Source organism: Montipora foliosa, chromosome 4 (genome assembly GCF_036669935.1).
Source record: "Montipora foliosa isolate CH-2021 chromosome 4, ASM3666993v2, whole genome shotgun sequence".
In the NCBI taxonomy this organism is placed as follows: domain Eukaryota; kingdom Metazoa; phylum Cnidaria; class Anthozoa; order Scleractinia; family Acroporidae; genus Montipora; species Montipora foliosa.
Genome location: NC_090872.1, coordinates 34201085 through 34219096, shown reverse-complemented (window position 1 = coordinate 34219096; position 18012 = coordinate 34201085). Strand labels below are relative to the sequence as shown.

The following is an 18012-nucleotide window of genomic DNA, read 5'->3' as shown; positions in this document are numbered from 1 at the left end:
ACAACCCAGCATTAAAAGCAGGCACCCTACCTGTTAGGCCAACTGACTTGAAACCTGGGTAAGGCAGCCAATCCGAATACGGATTTACAGTTGGTATGCATCGCTTGACCACTGACCTGAAGTCTTGATAAGGTGATCAGGGATTCCCCTGGCAGCAGCTTTTGTGGCTGCGCCAATGCCAAAGCTGTGACCAGAGTAGGAGCCAGAATAACCTGCCAAGTGTATGATAGACTGTACTGTAGAAGGCAAGTGCTGTTGGGTTAAGGGGTGACCGTCAGCAGAGCAAAACAAGTATGCTGGTTTGCATGTATGCTGCCACAACGATGGGAAACAGCTCTTTGTAAGAAATAGATAGGGATTGCTCAGAGGATGACCAAGTGCCGCAGAACCACTTATTATTGAAGATGGCCCCATAACCCAGAGAATTTGAGGAGACAGACGAAACTTGAAAGGGAAGAAGGAGGGCCCATTCTGACATCTGGAAGAAACTAAGGTCGTCCTCGCTTGGAAGAGTTCTTGTCACCAGGTCAAAACCAAACGGAACTCCTAGTTCAGCCTAATGGGGTGGTCATCAGGCCTGAAGGTACACAGTAAGTTGATCATGCGACGGAGGAATTTCCTACCCTGAGGAGCAATCTTATAAGCATGGTGGAGGTTCCCAATGAAGGACTCCAATTCACGCCACCTAAAAAATCGCTTGCCAGACCACATATCCAGGAAAGCAATAATCCTCTCTTTTCTTTGGTGGGACCCGGGCTTGTAGAGTTGTTGAATCAAGCTCAATACCCAAGATGTGTAGGCAGGTAGAAGGCCCTTCCAGCTTGTCAGGGTGAAGGGGGAGGCCTAACCTGGAGCACAGCAAGATGCACGTCTGCAAATTGTTGTGACACACTGGAGAGGCTGGTGGGCCAAAAGTCAGAAAGTCATCTAGGTAATGCTGCACGAAATCAACCTCAAGGTTGGACTGTCTGCAATAGCTGTGAAAATGTAGGGCGCTGAATGCAGATGAAAGGGGAGTGCCATGTCCACAGGGTATTTGTCACACCACATCATTCCTAGGCGTGGAATGGATGGCCACATTACGATAAGCCCTCGCCTCGTCCAACTCTATCAGATTTCCCTGGCTCCAAGCCATATTTTCTGCGATAAATGCATCAACTATGACATACTGAACTGAGAAAGGGGGCTTGGGAATGCCATCATTTACACTGTGGCCCTGTGGAGATGACAAATCCAGGATTAAACGCCATTTACCCGGCTGGTTGTTTTGGGATCACCCTAAAGCGGCTGATGTGCAAATCTGGAAAAGGCAAAGTAGTAACAGGACCCGAGACTTTACCGCATGAGACATGGTAATCGTCAAGGACGGCAGGGTGGTCAAGGGCGGACTGCATATTGGAGGAGGATGATCGCAAGGATACCGACGATGCATTAAAACCAACGTGGAAACCTTCCCGGAGACCAGTAAGAACATACCCAACTGCTGTCTGATCCGGGTTGTCACACAACTCTGCTTGAAACTGGGACGGCTGCAATGGGTCACTAAATGCACTCGGGCTAACGGAGAAAACAAACGAACTGGTACAGAAGTGCTCGGCGAACAAACTGAACCCAAACCAAATGACGCCAGTGACCAAGATGGTCCGTGCTTATGGCCAGGATAAACAGGAACGATGCAAATTCATCTGGGACCAATCTGATGTACCAGTAGCAGCCAAAAGTCGAGATTATACTCTAACCACGAGAGCCCCGGTGATTGCCGAGCAGTTTGGATAATCAACAGTATATCATTTGTAAGGTCTATATCATTATCATTTGTAGAGGGTGGGTTGAGCACCTCACCATTTGAAAGATTGTTAAATCCTCAGTCCAGGTTAAAACATCTTTTATTTCCAACACTCAATGTTTTTTTGAAACCACCAACTTGCCATCCAGAAAGGTTCGCGGGTCGTGTTCGCGGGTCGTGTTCGGAGAACACGAACGGAGACTGGCTGACAATAAGTCAGCTAAGTCCACGAACTGACCGCTGATGATTTTAGATACAAGTTTTGCAGGTATGGGGGGCATGTCCGGACCGACAACAAAAGCATTGCCAAAGGAAGGTGAGTAAACGTGACGCGCTGGTCACATGGGTAGCTTAAACGGGTGAAGTGAACGTTGGTGCGAGGTAAGAAAAGTTGGAGCCGGTGATGGATGGCGTGGACAGAAACGTGGGAACGAATGTTGGTAACCTTAGCATACCTGAAGAAGCCACGAGAACGAGAGCTTTGTAACAACCGATGTCGGAGCATTGGACATAGGAAAAGCATTTTCATGAACCATAGAGATGATGGCCGGCAGTGAATCCTCCAACGCGTGGGCCACAGCCACTGCAATTTCGCTGGAAAAAGACATGGAGGATAGTGAAGATGCCACCGTAACTACAACTTGGGCAGCAGAAGATGACGGTGCCAAAGAAGACATTGTAGAAAATAAGCCAGGCGACAAGCTGTTGAAGGTAGAATTCAGTTGTGACATACTGAGGGAAAAAGCCCGCGCAAAACTAACGTACGTTTTACTACCCGACAACTTGAACGTTAACACGCACCAAAACTGCCGAAAATAGTCCAAAAGACGAACTCGAAAGATACGCTGAGCACAAGTAAAACTACAAGCATGTGACGTACGCATCGACCACCGCTGACCCTGTGATCGCCAGAACGCCCTGCGATCATGCTCAAAACAGTAACACAAAACCGGGGAATGCCAGAACGCTAATGGCCTGCTAGCAGACCGTGCTGTACGCCCCTAAACGCCAACGCCACACCAAGTACTGAGAAAACTAACTCCTAGTCGTTAACTCGGTTAAATTACATTTAAAATTTACTGTACTTTGCCCTTCATTAGGTACGGTGGGTTATCACACATTCTTTGTTCGTGAAGCACTTGGCTGCTACAGTTAGGAATGATTAGCTGGGCTAAATCATTTTGCTCTTAGAATACTTGTTTTTGGCGATCCTAGATCTTATCTTGCAGCTTGTGTTTTCCTCTCTAGGAAGATGCCAAGAAGTTTGTTGACCTTGCTAAGAAGCTCAATTCAGAAAAAGCATGTTTACAGGTACATTAAAAAAAAAGTCTCCGCTTACGAGCCAGAAGGCTCATCAGGCCGGCGCTTATCTCCGGTTTCTGTAGCATGAAGCGACTAGGAGTATTTGTACTCCCCCCTGGATGGGATGCTAGTTCATCGCAGGGTTACCCCCAGCATTACGCCGGTACCCATTTATACACCTGGGTGGAGAGAGGCACCGTGAGAGTAAAGTGTCTTGCCCAAGAACACAACACAATGTCCCCCGCCAGGCCCCGAACCCGGACCACTCGATCCGGAGTCGAGCGCACCAACCATGAGGCCACCGTGCCTCCCACAAGAAGAAGTTTGTTGACCTTGCTAAGAAGCTCAATTCAGAAAAAGCATGTTTACAGGTACATTAGATGAAGCAAATAGCAGATTTGACCAACAGATATTTTCATTTCTCCAGGGATTTTTTTCAGTTTTCACATGTTTCTTGCTAGTTACAGTACAGTATTTACAGGTATTAAGCAAGCTGTCTCCTCAAATGCGACAAGTATCCGCAAGCAAGATATGAAGAATGTTCATAGTTTGTAACAAGCAGAACTTTGATGTTTGGCAAGAGTCCAAGTACTTAAGTGTTTATGTGTACAAGGTCTGTTCAGGATTTTAGGCAAAAAGCAGAATCTTGTAATTCAAACCGAAGAGTCTCTTTGCCTTCCTTCATCTTTGCAGTGTGACTACTTGATTTTGCTTTGCTTAGTGGTAGAATTTAGTGTATTTAGCGCCTTACTTGCGAGCGCGGGCAACCAAATTTCTGAACAAGTAGCCCGAACGGGCGCCTAGCTTATCACAAGGTGATTCATCATCACTTTTAATTAATTAATTATGGGCTCTTGAAAAAATGACTCGGGCTGCTAACTTTTAATGTTGGAAGTCCGAAGGCTCCGGAAAATTTTTCTTAGGCAGCATCCTTGATAGGTATGCCTTTTTTTATTCTCAGGTAGATGAAATTGATGAGAAACTTTTAACACAACTGGCTTTCAATGCCAGAGGTGACATTTGTCCCATGCAGGGTGTCATTGGAGGAATAACTGCTCAGGAAGTTATGAAGGTGATTTTTTTTCCTTGTTGAAGTGACAGTTACAAACTTTACTGGTGAAGATGACGCTGATGAAGATTGACAATATGACAAGTAGACGGAGACGACCTTAACCAGGCTTGACTTGACTTGACTTGACTTGACTTGACTTGACCATGACTTAAGGCTCTTCTGACTTCAAAGTTTGCAATTTAAACTTCAGCAAAAACTTGTTTCTTTTTCTTGTTGCAGGCTTGCAGCGGAAAGTTCCATCCCATCTTTCAACTTCTTTACTTTGACAGTCTAGAATGTCTTCCAGAAGAAGGAGACATAACAGAAGCTTCATGTCAACCTGTAAGATTCTCCTCACTTTTAGTTTGTCATGAATGTGTGGATCATAGAAACAGTTGGCTCTGCTTCTGGGTCGTACAAAAACCAATCGAATCAGGCTGTAAGAATAGTCTACTGCCATCTTTGGCTTTTGATTAGATATCTTATTGTCCACTGTACATGTACATCGATTAAGATAGTATTGTGAATCACAGTTAATGAAAGTGCTGTCAATTTCTGGACGGGTGATTACCTACATGCACCTCCAAACTAATTGTGGCATCTCCATCCCTGTTTGAGGTGCAAAACCTTATTTGATTTGGATAAAGGAATTAGTTTTCTTTTGTTCCTTCAACAAAAATACACCAAATTCCATCGCCAGCCAATAATGACCATTTGAGCCAGAGGAGGCCAGAGAAATTGCACACAATAAAATTTAGTATTATAATATGTATTTTTTTTCACCAAGGAAGAGTTGAGAGGGAACTACCATTACTGTGAAAATATAGAAAGTGGAAGTGTATTATAACTGATTTATTTGCTGTTCCACTCCCGTCAATAGTTCCATACGGTTTCAACGTGTAGGCAGCTGCATTTTGTGATTGACAAGGATTTTTGCTTCCCTTTGTTATAGACTGGGACAAGATATGATGCACAAATTGCGGTCTTTGGAAGTGACTTTCAAAAGAAGCTGTCAGAACAAAAGTTTTTCATTGTAAGTGATCATGGCAGGAAACAGGGCATCAATAGGCTGCTTCTGAGTCTTTGGTTGTCTGAGGCAATCTCTCTACTCTAGGGTTGTGAGCTTTTGGGAGTTGCTAGATTGCAAACTCGAGCAGGTGGTGACTACTTTATTCTGCTCTTCCCTTCTTACCCTCTTAGCTTGTGATTTTCGAATCACTTGGTATCCCTGAATTTAAGATCTTTCTGGCAGGCTGGGTGTCTGGGTAGACCCTTCCAAGTTAGTTTTTTTTTTTTTCGTCTTGTAACGTTGTGGCCAAACAGTAAACAACATTCACATTGTATTGCATCTTCAAAGACTGTACCACCTAAGTTTTGCAGTGTGATGTTGAATTTAGCAAACTAATAAATTCAATTTAATTTCAATGGGCAATAGAATCCGTGAAGGTACAGCCGCACCCCACTAGGAAGCTCGTGGCCTTGGGCCACTCGGGTCTTCTCCCCCAAACGATAAATCCTGGATAGAACCCTGGTGTTAGCTCCTTGAAACTCCTCAGTAAAATAAGCTACATTGCTTTGAATCCTTTCAGTCATTATTAAACCACAGGGAACTATTTAATAGTTAGTTTTACTAACCATGATCTACCATGCACGGGAAACTTATTTCCAGGTCATTGAAATGTAGCTAAATGATATGACCTAATTATGAGATTGTAAAACCAAAATATGTAAAATAATTTTTTTAACAAAACGTACCTTTCATGTCACAAAAGACTTCATATTGGCGTTAAAGCCTTTCAAGTTGAGACATTCCGAGAGTTAACAGCCAGAAGCTACTAGAGGTAGTCCAGACGTACACGTGAATACATGACGTAATAATATTCAGGGCTCGAAATTGCGACCAATACAGTCGCATTTGCGACTAAAATATCTGGAGAAGTCGCAAATTTGCGACTTGTTGTCACCTTCGCTCTTTCGAAACAAAAGGGGTAGCAGTTGCCACTTTGCTGCTACTTTTGCTAAAATAAATAAATAAATGACAAAATTATTTTGTTTCTCGCTGTGAATTTTCTCTGAAGATAGCGTAATTGTAGAGTAATCCATTCCTTCGATCATTCGCCATTTTCAGTGGTTTCTGTACACACAAGTATTGCGGGCTCATATTTTTTTGCTAAACCGCTGACAAGACAATGCAGCGCGGCGATTTTGCGACTATCTTATCGAAAAATGCGACTGGATGTTTTCGTTAATTTCGAGCCCTGTAATTTGTCATCGGACGTGGCATATAATAGCAGTGATAGGTGGAATTGAAGGCGTTGCGCATTGTGGAACCTGTGGGGGTGTCAGTCAGAAGTAGGCTCACTTCAATAAAAAGCAGCGTAGCGGAAAATTTACGACGTAGCTCCAAGTAGAACTCCAAGTGCTCGCTGCTCGCCAGTTGAATTTTTCTGAGGTGGTCGCTGCTCGGAAGACAAATTTGGTCATTGCTCGTGCTCGCGGAATAGAACACAGTGCTCGCATGCTCGCAAATCACCATTCGTTACCCCTCGTAGAGAAGCCAGAGAAATTCTGGACTTCAACAGGGCTTGAACCCGTGACCTGGCGATACCGATGTGACGCTCTAACCAACTGAGGTATGAAGCCACTGACGTTGGGAGTTGGTCATTTGCGGGTTCCATTTGTTCCCGTGATGAATGAATCAACGAACGAAATGATATATGAAATGTTTCATATATTGAACTGCGGATCATAGCTTCACTTGATTTCATATCCACAGTACAATATATAAATCATTTCATATATCATTTCGTTCGTTGATTCATTTATCACGGGAACATTAAAACCCACCAATGACCAGCTCCCAACGTCAGTGGCTTCATAGCTCAGTTTGAGCGTCGCACCGGTAACGCAAGATCACGGGTTCAAACCCCGTTGAAGTCCTGAATTTTTCAGGCTTCTCCCACGCAATTGCTGAAATTGCGGTTGTAACTGCGAGGATCATAGCTTCACTTGAGTATTTAACATCGTTCCAGATTGTTTTAACTTTCTAAATAGGTTGAGGTAGTAAAATCAACAACATGAACCCAGATTTACAATGTAAAATTGCTAAATGAGAATATCATTCCCCTTCAAAGAGGCTTTTTCGCAGTCTCAGATAAGATGGTTCATGGCTGCTTTGTTACTTGTATAGATCTGTTATTAACTGTGGCTGTTAGGTAATGTGCATACTGTCTTACCTTACGCTTGTAAAACAGAACATTCCTTAAAATGGAGCGCTCTTGTTTGTTACCCACTGTACTATCAATAGATGCTTTGTCTCATTTCTGAAAATTACATGCTCTTATTGTTTTAAGGTTGGCGCCGGCGCCATTGGATGTGAACATCTCAAGAACTTTGCAATGATGGGTCTAGCCTGCGGACAGGAAGGACGATTGTTTGTTACTGACATGGACACAATCGAGAAATCCAACCTCAATCGGCAGTTTCTCTTTAGACCCGCTGATGTGCAGGTTATGAATTTGAGTTGAGCTACACTCTGATTTGTAGAAGTAATAATATTGCTGTAGGCCCAACCATTGAAGGAATCTTTTTCATGTTTTGTTGTTTTGTCAAATCATTATCAGGATTGATACAGGGTTGAGAGCCGTTGCCTTCTGTGGTCAAGCTGGGATCAATTCATGGACTCTATACCATAATTTAGGATGTGAAATTTAAAAAGGCGTTGTGGTTAAGAAGGATCTAATAATACAAGCTTTCGATTGCCGGTCTGCAATCTTTGACGAGTAATAGACCGAATGCAAAAATGGCTACTAACAAAGTATTTTCAATCTTTTTGCAAATTAAACTGACTAGCCTCGTTTTACATCCTAAATTCTCTCAATTTTACACGTGTTAACGAGGGTAGTAAGGCCATTTAACACAAAGACAAAAGAACAATTTATTAGCGGCCATTTTTGCATTCGGCCAATTTATTATGTTGGTTAAATTTCTCTGATTTTCTCTAATTTTGATTTGGCCTGCTTTAAGTTTTTACATTTGTGGAAGTGGTAATTATTTCAAAATAAGCTGAATAAAAACTTGACAGCAGCTTCTCTCAATAACCTACTGCTCCCAGCTATTTAAATGCCAATTAAGGTAATCCTGGATTTCTGGAAACTTAAAGGGACACTGTCATACTTAATTTGCCGTTTTTAAGTCCAAAAATCAAAATTAGTACTTTACAGCTCACACGTACAACATTGCTGACAACCTACTGACAAGATATGAAATATATTTATGACACAATGAGCAAATTCGCATTTATTATTTGGTGTCTTTCTGACGACACAGTCTCCAAACTTGAACAAACTGGCCAGTCTTTTCAGGTTTCAGCCCATCTCTATCCTCTCCATCCTTGGCTGCCAACAGCAAAGAATAGCTTCAGTACACTTCAATGCTTATTGGCAACAAAACAACAGCATTATTATTAGTCTTTTAGTGTTTTGAAGTTTGATAAAAATAGCTTGACACTGCCCCTTTAAATTGCAGCTAATTTAGTGATCAAAGCAAAAGTTCCATCGGATTTTGAGTCTTAAATTTAACTTTATGATTTCTTTTCTTTAAACATGAATTAATTGCATTAAGGATTTTTTGAACAGCGAATGTTTAACTTGGTTGATATTTACATGTAGTTGTGAATTAGTATTGAATGGCTTTTTAACAACTGGACCCTCCACTCTGTTAGTTTAACAACGAGCCATTGATCATGTATTTCAAATGGAACTTACATTGCTGAACAGCTATTCCAGTTTAGGGCAAGCTCACACCTTATTGATGGTAAGTTTTAGGTATTAAACGTTGGTATTCTCATTTATCTGCAGCAAATGAAGTCTGAAGTTGCAGCAAGAGCAGTAAAAGTTATGAATACTGAAGTTAATATTACAGCTCACCAAAACAGAGTTGGGCCTGAAACAGAAAGTATCCTTTACAACGCATTTTAATTTTAGGTCTCTTCCTTGCAGATGTACTTGTTAGGCTCATGTGAGCCCAAAGGCCAAAAAAATTGCTGAGATTTGATCACAGTCGGGAGTTATTGTGAGCGGTAGACGTAAAGTCACAGAAAGTGAACATTAAAACAAGAATCACAGTCGAACCGCAAAGCATGTGAAAATATGGACAAAAAGTCATGTACCGCTTTGATCTGGGCATGCGCGTATTGCAATGTCGAGGTATTATAAACTGACAGTTACATGAGGTCGAGGCCATGTGTGCCAGCCAGCCCAAGATGGAGTCCAAACACTTTAATCCTATGGATCGATATCCGACGGACATTACGCTGGACTGACACGATTAGGATGCGTTCTCCATCATCGAACGCAAAAAAAACCCATAACATCGTGAACACACTACTGAAAGTAGAGCTATTTTCAGAGCTTGTTGGACCTGAATAGGACTCATTGACTTCACTGTCTGTTTAAACCAGAGTTATTGTGAGAAATTTTGCGAAGGTACTTCGATCTAATTCTCGCTGTGAAATGCGGCTGGAAAGTATTCGGAAATGGTTCAGTTGAGACTAGCGAAAACAAAATTCAGCTCTATAACCTCTGACCCACGCTGTCTCCTCTTTTCTCAATTCGCTTGTTTCGGCTGGTGTTTTCATATACCGGATCCGAAATAGTTAATGTCCATGAAACAAAAGAACAAAGCGAACATGATCGGAATAACAGTGGTTCTTTTGTCCTCCGCCATTTTAGTCCGGTATATGAAAGTCATCTACATTTACATCTACATATTCCAGAACTCGGCAAAGTCCCTTTTTGGCTTTTGGCTGTTTCTGCATAGGTGGCCTAATACTCCGTAAGACTTTTTTAGAGACATCACTGCCAAGCCGGCCACTTATGCTGGAGAGAACAGGACAGCGGCAACACCGTGGACTTCGTGCCCTTCTCTTACGAAATAGTGTTTGGGTTGTTTAACCAGAACCCGCGACCTCCCGCATGACAGCCCGATGCTCCACCAGCTGAGCCAAGTCTTCCCCTTGTTTCAGGAAGCAGTTGAGGTAGGAGCTCAGATGCTAATATATGTGCTGGTAGGGTTAGAGGGTACAATTTTGGGTTACGGATTTCGCCTGAAACTGGCAGTGCAACATGACTTTAAACCATTTAACACGCGCATGACACGTGAACGTCTGTCATGAGAGGGTGTCGTAACGATTTGGCGCACGTTTAGTTGTATGCAGACGTTGTCAGCAAAAGCGTACCATCTAAATCGCCGAAACAAACACCATCGAAGTCATTTTTAGGAGCAGCTTTCATTGTCACATAAGCAAGTCCAAGTGTTCTTCTTTATATGCCAGCACAAAATGTGGGGTTTTTTTCTATCAATTTGCTTTAATTGTAAAACCAGGTGCTTGACGACTGACCAAAGGACCGCTGAAAAATCAGAGTCCAAATGCAACTATGGATGTCTTTTCGCCCGTCGCCAAGCAACTGTTTACACTCTTCCCATGGGCGCATTACCTCTTCAACATCCATAGTTGCAGTACTTTAATTGTGATTCGTTTTATACCAGTGTTTTGTACAGTACTCCGGGTTAGCTATTTCCTCCAGGTTAACCATTTGCCACCTTGCAAAAGCTGACAATCTATGAGCCCATAACCAAACTTTAACTCAACTTAAACTAGCCGCTATCTCTTGTCTGTGAGCCATGCATCTAAAGTATGCCCTTGTGTTCAATTGATGGTTTGCCTGTCTTTTTGTTGGTAAATATTATTTCTTAACGCATTAAGAAACTTACAACGACGATTTCTTTGAGTCTCTCGATGGCGTGACAAATGCATTGGATAATGTTGATGCAAGTGAGTTCAAAAGCCCTCCATGCAGTTTGTTATTATGATTGTTGTTGTTGCAGTTGAACGTTTCTGATCCGCTTTTGTGGATTGTGGTTAAAAACGAACACGAAATTGTTGGAGGGGACACAGCGTGGGGATTTTTGGTGGGCAATTTTACAGTTGATTTTATTTTAACACACACCAAGACACTGGAACTACTCAACATTTCACGTTATTTATTATCGGCAAAATGCTATAATTGAGGGAATAGAGCGAGTTTCAATCGAGTGTCGTAAAACCAAAACCGAAGTGATTACTTTGGCCAATCAAAAAGGGCAGAGACAATCCAGTAAACCAATCAAAACTCGAAGTAATTACACGTAGCCGACACAAAGCGCGAGAAAATGTGCTCGCGCAAGCCACTATTGGTTTTGGTTTTACTTCTGATTGGTTGTAAAAATGGCGCGAGCACTTTGAACCAATAACTGAGTGAAGTAATGCAAAACCAAAGCAATTCGCTAATTACTTTCGACACTCAATTGAAAACCGTTGTATTCTGAAGATGCTGATCACATCGCCATGATATGTACAGGGAGGGCCTCAAAAGTGTGACCACTTGGGTTGCATTTTTTCGTGTCCACACTACTGGAATACTCAAGGAAATACCTTTATCCAGTAATGATTTTATTAATGCCACACAGGAATGTACATGGATAGGCGGTGTGTGTACTACCGCAAACCCCTTCTTGAGTCTGGAACGTTAGGAACAAAAGGCAATGTCCAGGTACGTAACTCGAAAATAAGGACTGAAAACATTAGGTGTTCTCTGAAAATGATCGGCGAATGTTCCTTTCCTCTCCCCCCGCTCCCCGCTCGTTTTCGCGGTGCTACCAGTCGCGAGGGCCAAACGGTTTGCGTACTGGACTCCGGATCAAGCGGCCCTGGTTCGAGCCTGGCCGGGTCATTGGGTTGTGTTCTTGGGCAAGACCCTTTATTCTCACAGTGCCTCTCTTCACCCAGGTGTATAAATGGATACCGGCATCCCATCCAGGGGGGAGTGGAAATACTCCTAGTCGCTTCACGCTGCAGTAACCAGGGATAAGCGCCGGTCTGATGGGCCACTAGGCTTCTTGCAGACCTTACCTTCACCAGTCGCTTTCCCAGACCTCCAGCTAATGAGGTGTTACATAAGCTCTTTCCTCATTACTGTAAGCAGTTTTGGTTATAGCGCAAGTTAGCGTTAGTTGAGGTCGTGGAGTTGATCTGCACTTACAGGGCCACCCCTTTTGTTATTTCCTTGCGGCCAGCCTTTTAAGAAAACAGTCACAACAACCAGGAAAGATGTAGGGCAGCTCTTTTGAGAAAATTGCAAATTCCCAGAACGTTGTATGACAAAAAGCGGCCTTAAATTTTCGGACTGTGGCCTGGCCGTACGTTTTTTAGCTGCTTCAGCAATTCCTCACACGCTCCTCATCCAAACCAGCGGGTACGGGTGCCTTTTTAGCTCAGAAAGGAAACTATTTTTTTCCTATTGCATTCTAGTGGTCCAGCCTGAATTTAAACGATAAAAACGTCGGACCTGTTCGTGGATTTTCTGGGAATTTTAACGTTCTTTCTTTGATGACAATAATAGTCGTGTTGTGTTGTGAAGGCGATGTCGTTGACGGTGGTAATGACTTGGTAACAAAAAGCTTGGCAATATCATGACAATATTTTTCTAGGTTGTGTTACCATTCTTGACAGAATCGTACAGCTCATCTCAAGATCCACCAGAGAAGTCGATTCCAATTTGCACCCTGAAGAATTTTCCAAATGCCATTGAACATACTTTACAGGTATTTATATATATATATTTTTTGTTTGTTTGGTGGGAGGGAGGGGGGGGGGGGGTGTTTTTCGTTCCACTGTTTTAGTGCTGTACACTTGACTTTTAATCGCCAAAACATGTCTTTCTTTGGCTGAAGTCTCGAAAATATAGTACTCGTGTCGTTGCCGGCTAAGAGCGGTAAAATGTGGGCAAATAAGTGACAGTCGAGCTCGAAAAGTTTTTGGTGGCTTCAAAAACAAGTACAAGCATCCCTGCACCCAGAATTGTGAACTGCGAAATAATTGAGTTAATTTTTTGTTCCATTTTCATGCCCAGTTTCCACTGTGTTGTTGTTAAGTTAGAACATATTCTTTTTTGCTTTTAGTGGGCAAGAGACGCTTTCGAAGGACTCTTCACCATCCCGGCAGAAAATGTTAATCAGTATATTGGGTTTGTAATTTGTTCCGTTCTTATATTTTTCCGCTGGGTTCATCCTTGCTGAAGTTCTAGAACGAAGTCATGAATACTAAGGCACGATTATTTCTTTACAATACAATTGCTTTTACGAAGGGGCCACAAAGATGAGTCTTCAAAGGCTGAATTTTAGCATTCTCGTTCTCAAGAGAGTAAATCATCGACTAGCGACGATAAAGGAAGCGAAGCTTGCCCGGGAGGAAGGTTACCTCACTTTTTGCCTGAATGTACGCCCACTTGACACACCGAAAGGGAAAGGTCATTAACACATTTGTGGAAGTCTTAGCGGTGTAAAATTCAAAAAAGACCTTCTAAAAGAAACTTTTGATACTAAAATGATTTTCGCAACAAACTAAGTTAAAGCGATCCCATTTTTGACTGTTTGGTTCAAAATTACGTTGGATGTTCTTTTTTTTTTTGGTATTTCATTATCACTTGGTTTAGTTATAATAGGATTTTAAAAATTTATCTCCTTTGTTCAGAGACCCCAAGTTCGCTGAAAGGGCAGAGAAACTTCCAGGAATGCAAGCGGTTAGTCTTTTTTTAATGCCAGTCCAATGTAACTAATGATACCCTTTCCTGGGGAAGACCTTGATTGCTCTAATATGTTAACAGGGTATAGAGTGGTTTCGCTCACGTGACCAGTAGCCATATTAGATTACTGAAACAAAAGGAAGTATTTGCATAAAAATAGAGTTCAATTCCCGGAAGATTTGTTTGGTACACCATCATGGCCGCCATTCCTTTGTTTTGGGACACCAACATGGCCGCCGTGACGTCATGTGAAAACACTCTTTATTACTTGAGGACCGTTACTGACGTCAACCTTCAATTGGCCGAGTTTTCACTGGTTTCGATTCGGCAGTTGTAAATGGCTCTTCCTCCCAAAGTCAAACAAAAAATTGACACTAGTAAAAATAAAGCCCTTTTCACATTAGGCCTCGATTATGATCGAATATATAATCGAATATAATATGAACTGGGATCACATCAACTAATTACGGTCCCTGATTATAATTGGATTATAATTACTTCAAACAACCTCAAGGGGGTGGTTTGAAGTAATTACAGTGCGTAATTAAACAGGATGACGAACACTTGGTAGTATAAGCAGACAAAACTTCTAATCGCTTTATGGAGCGAAGATTTGGATTTGTCTTGTATTCTCGGGAGCTATTCTTGGTTCTCTTCTAGCCTCAAGCATGTTGATGATAGTCGTGGCAGCCACGCGATACGGCGCCATTTTGTCTCGCACTGCGAGGTTACCCTGCCTTGTATTTGAATTTTCGCAGATGTGAACAGAACCATAATTGAATAAAATTAAATGGAGTATGATAGCCTGAATTATACTTGAGTGTGAACAGGGCTTAAGATTTCAAACTTAATTTGATGTCAATTTTGATGGAGTCCCTATCAAATGTAAACCATGGAACAGAGATGAACAACTGGTACTACTACCACCACCAGTACTTCTACCACCACCACTACTACTAATACAACTACCATCACCTTCACGACGACCACTACGACTGCGACTACTAGTGTTATAGCTACTGCTTTTGAAGGTCGTCGTGTTCTCTTTTTATGTACCTTGTAGTTGGAGGTTTTTGACAGTATCAAGAAATGTCTTGTTGATGAGCGGCCGAACGAATTTGCGGACTGTGTGAGGTGGGCTAGAATACAATTCCAAGAGAATTATCACAACACCATACAGCAACTACTGTACAACTTTCCCAAAGACCAGGTGAGAATCGACGGGCTTTCTTCTTAACCCCGAGCTACATTTAATTGCTTTAATTTTTTTGGGTGGTTGTCTACTGTGATTGGCTAGGAGCAATTGCAGCAAGCTTGTTATCTTACTACGGAAATTAACTAAACTCTTTCTAAAGACAAACAACCTGAGTTTTCAAGGACTTTAATTCATATTTTCAACGTGCAGATGAATTCCTTTGAGTTCAAAGCAAAAATGATGACGTTCAGGTTTCGTATAACTTGTGCGAGAGCTTACGTGTTAAAATTCGCCATAGGTGAACTATTTCCGTGAAAAGTAATCAGGCATAACGCAACTATTGATGTGAACGATATGGTTTGCAACCTGCGAAAAATCCGGCACAGTCTTCGCAGGATTTGAATCTACGACCTCTGCAACCTCCGTTTCACTGATCAGATGCTCTGCATTGCGCTGCAATGCTGCGGGGGCAGCTTTTTTGATAGCTCGCATATTTCTGATTTTTATCTTATATAATCTAATGGTGCGTTGTGCTGGTTCATACAGGTTACCAGTTCAGGGCAGCCATTTTGGTCTGGTCCAAAGAGATGTCCCCATCCACTGGACTTTGATCCTCTTGAGGTAAAATATAAGCGAGTAGATCAGTTAGAATAGATAATTGAGGGATTCGACCGCCGCGACGGGGTTTTAATCATGGGCCATAGCAATTGGCTGCGAGGGAACTGGAGTAATGACGGATCGTGAATTTAACCGCCTTTGTAATTACATCCACAAATGGTTAGACTTAAAGGTCTTCTCGGAAAAGGGACTATTGTAGGCCCCTTCTCACAAATATCTTCCATTTTCGTTAGTTCCCTGTGGGACGTTAAAGAACCCACACACTATTCGAGAAGAGTAGTGGTTGAAGTTCTCGGTGTAGTGGCTGTCATCTGTGTGTATATGGGTGGGTGGGTATAGCAGGTCCACATCAGCTGAATAGCTGCCAAATCTTCAACCTGCTCAAACAAATTTACAAAAATAACAAAAACAAAAAAAAGATAATAACAAATATAATAATAATAATAATAATAATAATAACTTAAATTGAAGTAAAAATCCTTTGTCAGTCAGGTGTTAAGCAAAACACACTTTATAAATCTCAAGGAAAAAAGGAAGTGGTTTTTTTTTATCATAGTGGCACTTAAAAATTAATCGCGCTGCGCATACGGCACCGGCGCATTTTGGAACATTTCCTTTTTGTACTTCGTAATGGCAACAGCAACAACAGCCGGTAAATATCCAAGCTTACCTACTTACAACCATTAGTCTTTCATCGTGTATCTCTACTTCAAAATCTACCTCTGCCTTTTGTCCTGACAAAAAGGATTAATCTGATCCAGAAGCCACTGAGTTTGCATTTGTTTCATGTGGACTGCTTCTGCTTAGGGCTCAAGTTTAAACTACCCCAAATTAGAACATTCATTTGTTTCTTTGTAGGCAACGCATATGGACTACGTCACTTCAGCAGCCAATTTGAGGGCGTACATGTATGGAATTAAGGGTTTGTATTATGCTTTGACCTGGAGCCCTTCGTATTGCACTAAATATATTTAAAGTTAAGGTTCGTACTGCAACCAGGTTGACAATCAAAGTTTATTTATTAGTGATGCTAGGAGCTTAAAAATTTCCAATTCAAAGACCCAGCCACATTCTTAATCCCCTCCACAGCAGAGTAGCATCAAATTGTCTAAGTATCTTTAAATTGTAGTGGAGTTTTCTTTTCTTCTGCCTTTTTTCCAACGCGTTTACAATTTTTTATGGTCATTAACCTCTCTTTCCTTCAATCATGACCTCGAGTAGCTTTCAATTCGTCGCTATGTTTCAGGATCAAGAGATCAAAGATTAATCCTAGAGTGCCTGAAAACTGTCACCGTACCCAAATTTGTGCCAAAGTCAGGTTGGTAAATCGTTATGTTAATGTCACGCACAATTGACGACACAGTATTAGTGGGAGGAAAAAGACTGGGGATAAAGTGTCGTCCAGGACCCGAATGCCGCCTGCTACTGCGGTTCCTGTCACTCTGGGGCAGGGCTAGTGTAATATTCCTCCCTAGGTATTGTTATACATGAGATGTAAATAAGGTGTGGGGAAAGACGCTCGGGCCTGGGAAGAGCCCAGAGACAGGCGAAAATGAAGGTACATGATACCACCCGACTTACTAGAGGGACGGAGGGTGGGAGGACAAAACATGACCACCCACGTTCACGGCCTCAACTTGAGTGACAGGGTGTGGCACAAAACACTCCGTTATGTACTAAATTATTACAATCCCAAGGGAGTTAATTACCAATGCAAATCTGAGTTTGCATAGTGTCAGCGAGTGGCATACTGGCCGTGCATGGAGCACAGCTACCCTGAGAAGCGTGTTCCTATGCCAAGCTCCTAGATGGTTGGGCCAGTAAGGGGAAGTAGATATGCCACCGTTTCTCACCCAAGCTAGGGCAGCCACGGCATCGCTTCAGTGTGGGACTGAAGGGTTGGCGCTGTCAACACATTATCCCCAAACCATTTCGAATAAAAGTGTCAAAAGAATACATATGACAACAAGGTATCGCTGCAAGTTGGAGATGTGCCACTGTCTCAGAATTGCCTATATTTATACGAAGAGGATAACCCTATTCGATCATATGAGAGGACAAAATGTGCACGTATAGCAAGCCACAACATATTTGATTGAATGGCCAGTTGGCTGCACATGTCCCCAAAAAAATTTAATTGGTTCTAGTAACAGGAGGCGGTAAAAATACCTGTGTTGATCGGATGCGAAGCACACAAACAAACAGTTGATGCAATCAGTAAGGTACAGATGTCGATTTAGCAAGGCATTAACTACAGTTTATGCTAAAGCAGAAACAGCCATTTTATTGTGTTTTATTTATAGCGGACGTTTAGGGCCGACATCAAGCACTTATATGAGTACATTCTTTGTGCCAATTGATTGGATTATTTTAGTGTGCTAAGATTTTTTTCATAAAAAAAAAATGTGTTAAAGCAATCTCACGGAGTTTCTGGTCT

General features: G+C 42.1%; 1 protein-coding gene across 2 annotated transcripts in view; it reads left to right on the top strand.

The window, feature by feature from the left end:
- LOC138000668 (ubiquitin-like modifier-activating enzyme 1) overlaps positions 1-18012 on the top strand; it is a 63539-nt gene that overhangs the window by 32889 nt on the left and 12638 nt on the right. For both annotated transcript variants that reach the window (XM_068847231.1, XM_068847232.1), the window contains 15 exons: positions 3035-3097; positions 4050-4160; positions 4380-4481; positions 5092-5172; positions 7493-7648; positions 8999-9095; positions 10906-10974; positions 11649-11731; positions 12669-12782; positions 13140-13204; positions 13711-13759; positions 14826-14972; positions 15504-15578; positions 16434-16497; positions 16822-16893. In XM_068847231.1, the coding sequence (XP_068703332.1) occupies positions 3035-3097; positions 4050-4160; positions 4380-4481; positions 5092-5172; positions 7493-7648; positions 8999-9095; positions 10906-10974; positions 11649-11731; positions 12669-12782; positions 13140-13204; positions 13711-13759; positions 14826-14972; positions 15504-15578; positions 16434-16497; positions 16822-16893 (1348 nt within the window). The remainder of the gene's footprint in view (positions 1-3034; positions 3098-4049; positions 4161-4379; positions 4482-5091; positions 5173-7492; positions 7649-8998; positions 9096-10905; positions 10975-11648; positions 11732-12668; positions 12783-13139; positions 13205-13710; positions 13760-14825; positions 14973-15503; positions 15579-16433; positions 16498-16821; positions 16894-18012) is intronic.